The sequence below is a fragment of the Serinus canaria genome, chromosome 3 (assembly GCF_022539315.1).
Source record: "Serinus canaria isolate serCan28SL12 chromosome 3, serCan2020, whole genome shotgun sequence".
Classification (NCBI taxonomy): Eukaryota; Metazoa; Chordata; class Aves; order Passeriformes; family Fringillidae; genus Serinus; species Serinus canaria.
Window position 1 is genome coordinate 71,712,692 of NC_066316.1, and position 14,373 is coordinate 71,727,064.

At 35.2% G+C, this 14,373-nt stretch overlaps 1 protein-coding gene across 1 annotated transcript in view; it reads right to left on the reverse strand.

Annotated features, from left to right (window-relative positions):
- Positions 1-264: 264 nt before the first annotated feature.
- The window catches only part of GRIK2 (glutamate ionotropic receptor kainate type subunit 2), a 347,786-nt gene continuing 333,677 nt past the window's right edge, over positions 265-14,373 (reverse strand). Inside the window, exon 17 of the mRNA XM_050972903.1 lies at positions 265-1,912. Coding sequence (XP_050828860.1) covers positions 1,748-1,912 — 165 coding nt within the window. The 3' untranslated portion in view covers positions 265-1,747. The remainder of the gene's footprint in view (positions 1,913-14,373) is intronic.

Consider the following 14,373-nt stretch of genomic DNA (forward strand, 5'->3'; position numbering starts at 1 on the left):
AGGAACTCACCACAGTCAGGACATATAAGTTAGCTTTGAAGCAGCTAAGAGCCAAATCCTGCAAATATTATCACAATGTGCTGCAGTGGCTTCTGCCAGAAATCCCAGCCAACTCTCTTGTCACAAATTTAGTGGCAAGAATCATCAGGATAGGGCACTAAGCTGAAGCTAAGTATCAGTACTGACACAAAGTACTGCACATATGTTGCTCAAATCACTCAGCAAAACCAAACCAACTAAAACTGACATAAATTTAATGCTTTCTTTTTTTTTCTTTTTTTTTTTAATTTTGTGCATTGGATTCAAACAGCAAACTGAGTGCATATTAACTTCTATCACAATGTGGTCAAGAGGTCTGTGTCTTTTACCATTTACACACAATTGTTCATGACAACATGTTATCAGCTTAGTGGAAGCCAGGGGTGTAGCATGGTAAGCAGTGGTGGTAGTGCACCTATTTTTTTTATATTATATAACTTGAAAATATGTCTCTTCTAAGATTCCTTTTTCATGATAAAAATAGTTTTCACCAAACGTTGGTGGTGCGCACGCACTACCACTCATGCTTGGCATCACACCCCTGACGGTAACACATGTTCTTATTTAGTTGATAAAAAGTATTACAAAAATTTCCATACAAAAACTATTTTCATAGAAATCTTGCATTTCCACAAATTAACCTGAACATTTTTTTTTTTTTTGGGAAAAAAAAAACTGCTCAAGAATATTGTTCATTTAGTACTGTGACTGTATTGAAAAATGCAGTTCTCCTTTAAGTTCTTGACATTCACTTCTGTTAGGTGACCCATCCCTCTTCCAACATTAGCGAGAATCGCACAGGCTCCATTGAGTTCAATTAGTAGCAGGAACAAGTGTTTCAAAACCCATTCAGGCTAAAATGCAAGCCCTCCATGTGTGAAATACACTGCTTCCCACCCCCCTCCCTCTTTTCACAATTATAGAAAAGAAAATCAATTGCTTATGTTTAAAGTTTGTAAGATACATTCCTTTGTACTAAGGAAAGTTTCATTCATCTAAAAATTGGGTCAAAATTCTGGAAATATTTTTGTTGGTTTTTAGATCAAAGTTCCAACCCAGATTTTTTTTTTGTAATTATTATTTATTTACTTAGTTCATTGTCACAAAGTGTCAAAAAAAAAAGCAGGTGAGCATCCTCATATTTATTCTTCTATTCATGGGATTCATCTTTCTTCACTTTTAACATTTATTCCATCCAGAAAGATCATATCACCTTGTCCAGATGGCAGTTTCAGTCTACCAGCAGTTACCAACTTTTCTGTGCTGGGAAGTTCAGAAGAACATATGTTTCTTGTTCCACTACAGTTCTGAGATATTCCTTTTACTAGACTCCTGTGGTTTGTATCATCTTGGGCATTTATTCTCCCTTTTCTGGCAACTGTTGAACTTCAAAAGGAACCTGTCACTTCTCACTGAGACTGCATTTGAAACCAGCCACAAAACTCACATGGAACATTCATTCATTCAGAATGGTGGAAACCCATGACAAACAGTGTAACCCTGCATAACTTGGTTGATCCATGATGCTTGTGATTCGAGTCTGGCCATTGCAACTGCTGAGATCACAGAGTCTCTAGTTCATAGACACAGCGGCATGAGGTAACTCATTTTATTTTGCACTTGTTGCATATTTCCACAGGAAACATTCTCGCAAGGTTGTTTGGAAAAAAGACGACAGTTTGTGCTTGGGGTATTTGGCTTCCCAGCTCTATGCCATGGTTTCTTTGCCTGGCAACCTTCTGTCGTTAAATGTGTGCATGTTGATAACTTCTTCTGTTTTCACAATAACAGGGGCCTGTGGCTTATGTTTTAACCGACGCTGACACTTCAGAGACATCCTTAGCTCCTCTACCATGGCACTACAGAAGGACCTCTACAGAAGGAAATAGAGGAACAAGAAAAAGAAACAGCTGTAAGACATTACTAACTGCAATGTCTAGAAGCAGATTCACTGTACTGGCACACACTTGTCATTTTTTTTTTGCTCCAGTCTGAAGCTCAAAACAAATTGCTGGCCTTATTATATGCATCACTATATATGAATATTATTATTTAATAATAATTAAAATTACTTATCAAACAGTGTAAAAATCACCTTGCCTGTACAATTGTTTTTCTGGCAGGTACTAAGTCTGGATGCATATTTTACATAAAACTACTTCAAGCAGATTTTCTGTCAACATGTTAGCTTTACAGTACAATATCTGAATGTTACATATCTGTTCGGCATTCAGTAGAATCTCCTTAGTCATATTTCAAAATGATAATTGCATTTCTATGAGACAAAAGTGAGAGTTCTTCCACAAAAACATGAAGTTTTAGTATAGGGAGTTTACCTGAATTCTTCTTTAAATACTGTTAAAATCCAGATCTATTACTGTAAACTGATATTTACTCCATAATTTACAATATCTTCTGTGTATAAACACTTTTACCCCTACTGATCATCATTTATGGATTATGCGTTTGCAAAAAAAAAGGAAACCAGCAATTCAGTTTCATTGATCTTCATGAAAAATATACTATTAAAAAAAGTTTATTAACATGTTTACATCAAATCCTCAAAGCCCTTTTTCCAGTTTGCAGTGCAAGCAATTTGAAAAGTAAAATAAAATCTCCCTATTCCTTTAGTCTGACTGAATTCTCAACTGTTAATTGTGTACTAAGCAATTAACCTTCTCTCAGAGCAAGAACTGCAGTATCAAATGACATATGGGAGTAAGGGAAAAATGTCTTACTTTTGGGTTCTGCATCATAGTTTAACCTAAACATTTTCCAGCTAATGGAGAAATATACTAACTAAATAACCCATCCCAGAAGCTGAGGTGTTAAGCCAAGCCTCTGACAATTGCTCTCAGCCAAAGAAAATTTGAGGGGTGGTCCAACCCTTTGCATTTTTCTCTCTTAATAACTAATTTCCAGGTCAGGGACATGATTAGGGGAAAAAAGGCAAATGAACAAATAAAAACAAACAACATATCAAACAAGAACCAAAAAAGTCAAATCACCTAGAATTACTCTATCTCATGACCAATTTTTGATTTTGTTTGATTAGTGGTAGTCAATATATAATTGCCTCATTTGGCTTTCAAATAAAAACCCTGTTTTATTTCTGAACTGTTATATCTTCATTACTCATACAAACCTGAAGCTTGGAGATTAGATCCAGATAATATTCAAACATCGCACCCAACCTAGTTCATTGAGAACCTAGATTGAAGCTGTATACATAAAAGTCTTCATTCAGCCTCCAGCCTCCAAGGCTGAAAGCAGTAAGGCACTCAGCTTTCCCCATTAAATTTTACAGCTCTGTCATTTGGCAATAGCAGAAGTTCTGTGAAACACACTGGTGCTTGGCTTAGGTGTGGATCCTATTAGGATTCTCATTCCATGCATGGTTATCAATCCAATAGGTATGCTCTGAAAGGACCTAAAAAGCCAAGATCCTTTAAAAGTGTGGCGACTGCTAAAGAATACGGGGCAGATACCCTTTTCTTCAGTGCAGCCAGCCAGCAGCTGGAGAATTAGAGCTGAACATAAGTCACATTCAAGAGTGTCAATAGAATAGCATATTCTGCCAGAGAGATTTAAGCCTGTGTCTCAGTAAACAGCTATAACCTACAGGCATTAGACCTGTAGGTCACTTGCAGTTGCTGCCTACTGATCCTGTTCCACTTGGCTTGGTAGCAGTTAACAGAGGCATAGAGAGAGAAAGGGAGACAGGGAAAACATGAGCTGTTCTGTAGACTAGGAATGAGAGCACACAGCAGCAAAGGAAGGGCTTCAGTAGTAGCTCCTGTTTCAGTGAGAACTTCAATGGTTATACATAAAATTCCATTTTGTGCAGAAGTGTGCAAATATGAGTTGTCTTAATTAGGAATTAGAGCGGAGCATGAATCCAACAAAGCCTGAACAAATGTCCTTTTCCCCCATCCTTTGCATGAATAAGGAAATGGGCAGGTAGGAAGCAAAGGAAACTATAATCTAGCTCTGGGTGTGATACACTTCCTTTGAAGCATTTCTTTCTCCTGCTGAGTTTGAAATAAAGGAATAATGCCCACTCAACTTACAGTAGAAATGATTTTACCACCTACAACTAAGAAAAGTTTAAGTTGTGAATCCAGAGGAAAAGAAGGGATATTTCTCTGGTTCAGAATCAAATTTACGTCCTTCAGAGGCGAAATTTGGCATTTCTGGCTGAAGCGAGCTCTGCAATGTGCACTGGGTTGACATTCAAGACAGCTTCCTTTGGAATGAAGTGGCTAAAATTTCTGATTGAATGATCTGAATGCATATGTCAGATCTTAATGCATAAGGTATCTTTGCTGACCATTGTGTAGAAAGAAGAAAACTGTACCTCCTTATCCTGCTATACTTTGAAGGAAAATATTCAATTCTCTTAGATTATCCCTTTTTTCTGATAAAGTGCTGTTGCTTAACATCAAAACTGCCATTATGATTCTGAAATTGAAATTAACCCTGAAATATTTTTAAAGGGCAAGATTTAATTTAGTATTCCCTAATGGCTTACAGGCTAAATTGCTAAGGCTTGAAGATCTTGGCATTTCCACTATGTGAGGAACCTAGCATATAACTCAGGAATTTCATAGGGAATGCATTAAGAAGTAAATGGTGTGACTCAGTGCTGCACCACTTGTAGCCATGATATGGCTCTTACCTCTGGAATTCAAGACCTAGCTAAAAGATTCTGAGGAACAAAATCCTCCTAAATTTTAAAATGATGCATTAGCTCTAAAAACTTTCAAGATTGTGTTCTTTGTCTTTTTTTTTGCCAAGGCATCTAGGACAGTGCCAAATTAGAACATATCCTTTTCTAGATTAATCAATCTACCAAAAGCTTTGCAAAAATCTGCAAAGGGTATAAATTTTTAGGTAATATCAGTAGAAAATGGATTACAACCAACATCCAAGAGGTGAGAAGATACATGTCAACATTCTGAAATACCCTGAAAATGATATCTCAAAAAATTTGACAACACATTTAATCTGAGAATTTTACCTGGATATGAAAACTCATTAAAAGGGAAATGTTTTAATTACTGAAAGTCTTAATAAAGCAGGTAACATAACTTTGAGAGAGTTATTTTATATACTCTTCCATCCTATGTTTTCAAAATATTTTTTCTAAATTTTAATGTGATCTTGTACGTGCATACATTAATAAAAATATTGTTTCTGATTAGGAGTATTGTTACATATCTTCTGCTTGTTTGTTTGTTTCAAATTTTACTCACTGAAATAGTATGTATTTTAAAAATATAATTTCAAGGCTATGTAAGAGTTTGTGATTCAGATCTTTTTTCTTCTTTGGGTCCTATTTGAAAAATACAGGGAAGAGTTTTAACGCATACTAAAAAAGTAATATTCAATAAATTTTAGAAAGTATTTATAGTTTACTTTTTAAATTGAAAATAATTTTTTTGGTCTAATTTCAATTCCAATCTCTGTAGTCTCCATTTTCTATACCGTTAAACTTTGTGTTCTTTCAGTGTTAGGATGCAATTTTTTGAATAGTAAGACATAAAAACAGGAAGTACCTCTAGAATATTTTTTTTTTGTGACAGATAAAAGACATTTTCAGATACAATTTTAGAAAAGATACTCCGATGTCTTGATCCTTGTTATTCAATTGCTAAGGGAAAACAGCATAACATTTACAGAACTGAAGGGCTACATTTCAAAACTGTTCTCCATCATGGAATTGAGCACTTTTTTTAGTATATATTACAAGACTCTCCACTTAATTCAAAGAAAATAACCTCTTGCTCCCAACTTACCTTCTACACTGCAGGCATGTTACAAGAGCATCAGTTATTATCGATTTCTCACTAACCCTTACAAAATCTTAAGTTGTCTTCTTAAACGCTACCAGAAAGTAAATGCTGCCTCCAAGTCATCTTAGATATAACCAAATGCTAGAAGAATTTAAGGACTGCAAGAGAATACAGCTCTCTAAACCATAGTGCCCATAAGTGCATCTGTTTTGTTGCAGCATAGCATGATAAAACATTACCAAAAAAGTGTACAAAAGATCATTTTAAACAGAACCGTAGTTCTTACCCTTTGAAAACAAAACAATTCTTAAAAAAGTTCATCTCCTTAAGACAAATAAAGAAGTAACTGACACCTCTGATATTCTTTGCCACAGCTGACATCTCACAAGTCATGGAGAATCAAGATGAGAATTTTGCAAAATGTTACCACTGCTTATTAGACAGATTATGCATGACTTTTCTGCATGAGAAAAAAACCCGTGGCTTTGCACAAGTGTATTAATATAAAAGGTAGATAATACTTACACCTCTTTCATTATTTTGCTTTATGGGAATTTAGAAAGCTAATTAGAAATCATAATAGCATCAGTTAGACACATAATTATGAGACTATTACCATAGATTTTTCTTTTAACAGCCTACAAAGAGCAACAGGAAGAGAGAACAGCATGCCTGCACCACTCTAAACATTCTGATTTAAGTGATTAATAGTCAGTGTGTTTTAATTTTTAAAAAATCTCCAATTGGTGTTTTATTTTTTTCCCTTCTTTGAGGCAGATAATATAAAGATGACTGTCAGCATTCAACAGAAGGATCTAAGATTTACTGATAAGGTCATTACTTTCAGTCTTGTCTGTCAGACATCATTTGAAGACTTGTTTAATTATCTTAAAGCAGTAACAGCAATAGCCCTGTATTGTCTTGTTGTGTTATGGGTCACTGTTCTAGCATCCAGGAGGACATAGCAATCAAACTGGTTTTTGTCTTGAAGTTAGGTGAGAATGAATGCACAGTCCTACCCTGACTCTCCTTCCTAATCACTTTCTGATTTCTATGCCACTCCTTCAGGGATTTTAAATATGTGTGTGGAAAACCTGTCAATCTTAAACCCTCTAGGCAGAAAAACAAATTCTATCAAAATGTTGGCTTAGGATCACAAAGAGATGAATAATTAAAGAGAAAATAACCTCAGAAAAAGTGAAATCATATATCACAGTAGTTGGAGTACAATCATTTCAAAGTTGAAGGGTACATGTAATGATCAGATTTTTAGGTTGTTTAGTTATATACCTATTCTTAAGTATGATTGTAGATCAAAGTTGCACATGTGCATATTATACATATCTATATATGCATAATATAGTAACATCACAAATATTTTCCTTCTGGCTTTTCTGATGCAGTACAGTTTAAATCCATAGCAAGTATAAAGCACAAGTACACTCCAGATTAAATTCACAGCAATTACCTGAACAAATCACCAGTATATTCTCAGTTTTAGATTAAGCAATTATTTGGGGTTTTGGTGGAAATGGAACAAGCAACCATTTTAGGAAGTTATTTTCAGACCAAAATATATTATAGACAAAAATATATGTCACTTGTATGAAACAGAAATTTCACTGCCCACTCAAATGAAGACAATAATATCAAGCAAAGAGAAAATTTTAATTCCATAGGTAAAGCTTTGTGTTCACCATAGTATCTACAAAATCACCACCAGTAGAGTAGTTCCAGACAGCTTGATGAAGCATGAGGGCCTTCACCTTGTAACTGAATGCTGGTGGTTTCAAGGACTTTAGTAGCTATTTGACAGAGAGGATCAAAAAAAGTCTGATGGGACTGACCCTTCCTATAACAAAACAACACTGAAACAATTTTCTCCAGGCTGAAAATTCCTTTCTCGCTGAGTTTTAGAGTTATGAGAAGAACTCAGATGACACACAGGACCCCACTGCAGGCCACTTCTTGTGCCTATTGTGTCTCCCTGTGGGACAATAAAATTTTAGCTTGCCTTAAATAAATTATCAACTGGTGTCAAAAAAAAAAAAAAAACAAAAACATATAAAACAAACAAACCAAAAAAAAAAACACTCATGAAAGAACAGTTCTGCCACTCTCAAATTCGAAAATTTATTTCCTAACAGAACAAAATTCACTCTGGTGGATGACAGAGACTTCCAGGAAAGAAACACTTAAGTTCATTTAAAGTCTTCTGAAACTATTTTCCTTGTTTCCACCCTGACAGCTACCCTTCTTCCTGTGGTTGATGGGGAGCTTCTATTAGTGCAGAAAGCTTTTTTCAAAGTGGTTTTGTTTGGCTCTGCCAGCAGCCTTTCTGGCCATCACACTGACCATGATGTTTTTCTGACTCACCTGTGGACCTAGGCTGGGGCAGAAGGGATTGCACTTGTGTGGTTCCACTCTTTCCTCTCAGAGAAATCCCAGAGGATGTCATAGGGCAATTGCTCACCAGCCCCGAGGGCTCTCTCTCATGCAGGATTCCACAAGGTTTCATCCTGTCATCTCTCCTTTCAACATGTATATGAGGCCACTGAGGAGATAATGAAATAATTTGGGCTGTGGTGTCATCGACACGCAGATGATACACAGTCCTACTCCATTGTCAGACCAGGACTGTGCAGTCATTTTGAGCTTCCAGTGCCTGGCTGAAATAGGGGGGTGATGGCAATTTAACCCCAGGGAGAGAGGTGTTGTGTTGGACAGGCAAAGGCAAGCACTCAGAAGGTATCTTCTATCCTCATTTTTCAGTTCAACCTCTTTGAGGAAAGGCTGACAGTCTCACATTTCTCTAGGTTTGGGTCTGTGTTTTCAAACTCAGAGTGGCAACAAGTGCTATTTGTCATTACTGTGTCAGTCAGAGGCAATAATTTCTACTGATATAAATCTTGTGACACCAGTCCAGACCTTCTTCTAGAACACAGCACTGCTGTCTCGTGTCCCTGGGCAATGGCTGCACAAGACTGGCAGGTGTTTAACAAGGACTGAGATCAATTAATAGTACTTCAGCCATGTAGCTGTCACTGAGAAAATAAATAACAGAATATATGGCATTGCCTAACTGGTTTAGAACCATAACCATTGCAATGTTAACAGGTGTGTATTTTGCAATTACATCTGTGCAGATATTTTTCTGCCTTTCAGCAGAGGAGATCCTGGTTGTGCTGAGTCAACTCCCAGAGACCTGGCACTCTCAGCCACAGGATGTGAAGGGTCATTCACCTGTTGAATCATCTTTGATCCTACCTCTAAATTCATTCTTTTTGTCAAAGGAATGTCAGGTTTGTTGATCACCAAACATGGTGAAAGAAGTGATGATGATATGTAATGAATGCTGTGTAGTACCAATCTGTTTGGATTAAAATGTTTTGTATAACATGATTTGAAAATAAATAGTTAATTTTACAGAGATGTTTTAGAAAATAAATATAACCTTTCTTACCTGAATTCTAAACAGCATTTTTTTCAGAGTTTGCTCAGATTAAGTCCTCTGTACTTTATTCACTGTAAAAATTTATACTAGTTTTATAGTTCAGTGTGATAGTATGAACTCAATGAGAAATTTGGCATGGCCTCAAATCATATTGAACAGAGAGAGACTGTTAGAATTAACTTAATGCCAAGGTTTTCTACTGTTTTGGAAACACTGTTACAGCCAAGTTGCAGTACATAATAACAAAATATTTAGCACCCATTTCTCTGCAATTATATGGTTTCATCTGACAATCAAGGACATTTTCTCAATCTAAAAGGTAGTAGGAAATGCTTGTTGTTATTTTGCTGATCTATATAAAATTCAAAGCAAATAAATCAGCTGAACTATACTGTATTTGATACTACATTTAATTATAGCATAGCTGATCAATTAAAAATCAAAAGTTTAATGTTTTATATTTAAATAATATATGCTAAAGTAATATTTATAGGAAAATAATGAAAAAGAAAGACACAAATGCTTTATGATCTGACATTTTTTCCACTGGAATGAAAAAATATTTTTATCAGAGGATAAAATAATCATATAATGTGTTTCTTCTTTCTATTGATAAGTGAAGGTGAACCATATTTGGTGTAAAGGAAACAACATTTAGACGTTTCCAAAGTTTTTTTATCCAACTGCAAATTCTTGTCAAACTTAAAATATTCCATAAAAATTTAAGATCTGATCTTTGATCTTTCCATATAGTTCTATATGGAACTATAGTGAACTTCCTGAACTTGTGTACTTGAGTATTTATCAGCTTTACAAACACTCGTATATTTTCAGTTGTTTTTTGAAAGACACAAATTAAGACATTAAAAATGCCTCAGAGAAAAAAAAGGTCCACTACCAAATAGATAGTGGTTGAGCTGCAATCAAAAATCCAAATAGAATTCTTGGTTTTAGTATTTTATTGTTTGCAAATTACTTTAAAAAGCTACAGCTGGTAACTTGTATTTTTCCATTTTTTTTCTTCTTCTTTTTTTCTTCTGTTAAGATGTTTGGAGATGTGGATTGGATTTTGGTTTTGGGGAGGTTTGTTTTGTTTTGTTGGCTTTTATAATAATTCCTCCCCTTAGAAAATATTCTCTAATATGTACTTACATGGTTTTCAAGAGGGTATTTAATTAAAATAATATCCAAAATTCACGTAATCTCTACACCTACACACACACACAAATTAACCATACAAGTTTGTACATGCTCATACAGTGCTCAGGGAACTACATGATGATAGAAGCTCCTAATTTTCCAACAGCATATCTGCAGAGTGCAGTGTTCTAATGTTGGAAAAACATTTTCTTCCATGACCTGTTCTAGCCACTGCTTTTTGCAGCCAAAAGTACAATTTCTGGGGTTACTCCATTAAAAAATGTGACACAAAAATCCAGACCTACATCACTGACTGGAGTTCACATAAAAGCTACTTGGGATATAAATCCCAAAGCTTTTACTTCAATTTACCAAGAATGTCCACATTCTTTTGTTTCCTGTAGCCTGAGGAACAGGCTTTTCAACTTTAAAATCTTTTGAACTCGTCTCCCCCTGGAAAAAAATCACTAGGCTGAGATTTACTTTGGTATTGTTCCAAAACTATTCTAAATTGCTGTCCCAAATTCAAAGACTTTTGATATTAAACTGTTAGGAATATTTTTGAACTCCAGCAAAACTGCATTTTTTTGTATAAGTGAAGAAAAGTACTTAAGTGACAATTAATTTAGTAAAATTTGGAAAAAAATTCTAAATCAACACAGCATAAAATATTATGATAAAATAAGAAGGATTTTAAAAGCTTTTCAGTTTTTCATATAAAACAATTGAAATTTGATTTTGCACTGCTGGTGAGATAACAATTTAAACAAATATTAAAATACTGACTTTCTACACATCTTGCTGACAGAGAAGCATCAAAATATTTCAGTAATTATTAAATTATTTCTGTAAGTCATTAACACATAGGAAAAGCTATATATTTGCACTTGGTTGACATGAATTCTAAAAAGCAGCATTGTAAGACATAATGAATGAAATTTATCCTAGTACAAATAGATCCTAAAGGGACCTTGGAAAATAAACTCTTGATAGCATTTACACTGACTCCACATAAACAAACTGAGAAAACTTAAATCATATTTGAGAAAAGCAAAATCAGGATTGCAAGTAACTTCATATGGTCACAGTGCAGCAGCTGTTTCAACCTATCAGCTCTTGGCCCCTCCTTGCCTCTTGAGAAGAGTGTGGGACCACCCCAATAAAACCAGGTTTGCAGATAGCTTCTCCAGTCAATGTCACCCTCTCCAAAGAAACCCTCTCCAGGATAAGCACAAGGACAACAATTTACAATGGTGACAACAAGCAAGGTCTATTTATCCATGGCACTGCCTTCATCAATACTGTGAATTTCATTCTAATGTGTTCAGCAGTGCGCATGTAGCTTCTATCACACAGCTGACTCTTACAGTAGTATCTAATCACTGTGTAAGGGTGGTATGAAAATGGAAATAATCTCAGAGGATACTTAGAAAAAAGCCCTGAACACACAAAATCAAAGGAAAGGTCAATAAATTCTCAAACTGAGAATCATCAATATATTGTGCTAAATATTAATGGTTTTCAAGGTCAATGTATTCCCTGGCATTTCCGATAATAATATGAGCAATACAAAACTAAATGTGTGAAATGGACATAAACCCATAATGCATTGATGCACATCAATTAAAAAAAAAAAAAGAGAGAAAAGACACAGTAATTGTTTTAAATGGCTTCTGTTTCTAACCTTGCTTACTCACTGCCCTCTGAGTGCCTGTTAAAATAAGGGAGCAGGTCATTCAGCAGCAAAAGCAATTATAAAATGCAAATGACTGAGCATTTATTGTCAAGATTGGCTAGATAAAAAAGGTCTGATAATAACATGTTTCCAAGTAGATGACATAATTAGATGTTTGTATCATAAACAATGGGAAATAATACAAGCCTTTAGCATTTTCAGAAAGGCTGCAATTAAACAATAGGTAAGCATTGCAGCATCAATTTTATTAAAAAGTGACAATTAAATTTCCCTCTCAGAAATTAGAAAGCACCATCTTGTGGTTTCTCTGGAAGAATACAGTCAGGTCAATCTCTGACCTACCATCTTCTCCTACCCTTTCCCACAACACTAACTGGAATATCAACATACTGCCATAGACAAGAATATGTGCTCTGCCATTCCCAGCACTTTCTCTGAAGGAAACAGTGAGACTATGTATTAGGCAAGACTAGAAGAGTTATCCAGTCCAAAACACACACCAGGTTATGGCATTATTAAAAAATGCATGTGAGGTAGAAAACTCAGAATTACTAGCAATCATAGCAAAACCACATTTAATTTTGCCTCATATCAAATTGTACCATAACCTAAACACTCTGCAGCTCATTAAAGCTGCATGAATTTTTGAGCCAGTTAGGATCAGAAAGTCTTGTTCCTGCTATCCTTACATTATAAAAACATGTTTTGAACATTTTGCAGAAAGCATTTTAAATTATTGTATTCAATTCATTTCAGGCAAGAGTCATCCAGATAAATTTGTGCCATCTCCAAAGAGATAGTTAGTCTCATATACAGGTCACAGCTCAGCATTCAGAATTTCTTGTTCTGTGGAATCTGCAGTTGTAAGCAAAACAGTTCTGTATGTAACACGTGTATATTCCTAGCTAGTGATCTCTGCTCTGGGCCCAGCTCTGCCAAGAGCTCAGTCATTGTGTCTTGTGAGATAAATTATCTCACACTGATCTTTCTCAACTCAATTGTGCAGCTGAGCAGTAAATTATTTAACATGAAAAGTTCAATAGCTTTTGTCTTCCCTGTAAATGTATGTGAAATATAAACAAGTATTAACGTACTTATTGTTTTTATTGCTTTTATAATAAATTGTAAATAAAAAACTATTTCAGAGAGGTTAATGTAATTGATGCTTATGTTATTATTAGATTAGGTAACTCCAGATATACTTTGTTGGCTGTATACTTGCTGTTTCAGTACATGTTGAGATTGAATCTAGTACTTTTTACTATAAGAAGTGTGTGACCTCTTCTCTTAACAAATAGTTAAGGTGTGTGTCTTGATTCACATTATTTGAAGTACTTAATAATTCAAAATTAATATAATATACATGTGCTATTTTTACACAGGCATACCCAGTTCCTTCCTGCTGAAGGCTCAATGAGTTTTGAATGGCTGTTTTCACATTCATTATGACTGGATTTTCTAGAAAATAGGTTGTAATTTAGGATACTTATTTTTCAAGCAAGCTAGCTTTAGTAAGTGCCAGTGACTGGCAGTCTAACTTTGATAACATCCAGGCTTATCTTTGCTTTTGATAGGTGTCAATAAGAGAGGAATTTCCCTCTGTCTGGAAAGTGTTGTGGTGGCATAAAGTCATCTGTTTCACAGAAAGTCTCAGGAGTGTCATGTTTCTTTCTGACTTTTAAACACATCAGGGGCATGGATGTTTTGAGCCATCTTTTCTTACAAGATGCAACATTTTTTATTTTAGTGAATAACACCATTTTATCTGCTGTTTTTCTGAGCTTGATTCCTTTCAAGATTTCACTCCTCCAAATAGGTTCACACCAAACAATATCTCTGTTCATGTGTAAGCTCCAAGATCAGGATGACATAAAAAATTCTAAACCCCCATATCTATATTATACAATTTCAATCTGCCTTGCCTCTCTGCTGGAAGTGAAAATGAATATTTGGTGCACATTACAAAGCAAACACTCATACACTTATATCTTGGGACACCCCATATACTCAGCAGCTGAAGTTATCTGATTCATTTTGTTTCCTTGGCTCTTAATATGACCTTTGATCTTCCCTCTTTGGAAATACTGACAAACCTATGCCAGAATGATGCTCTGATTCCTAAGGGATGAAACCACAAATGTTACCAAACTGTTGCAGGTGCCTCCTCTAGCCCCACAGGATATCCAAGGCAGCACTATTTGCATTGTTTACTCATCTCTGCAGGGACTTGCAGAGACTGGGGAGAAATG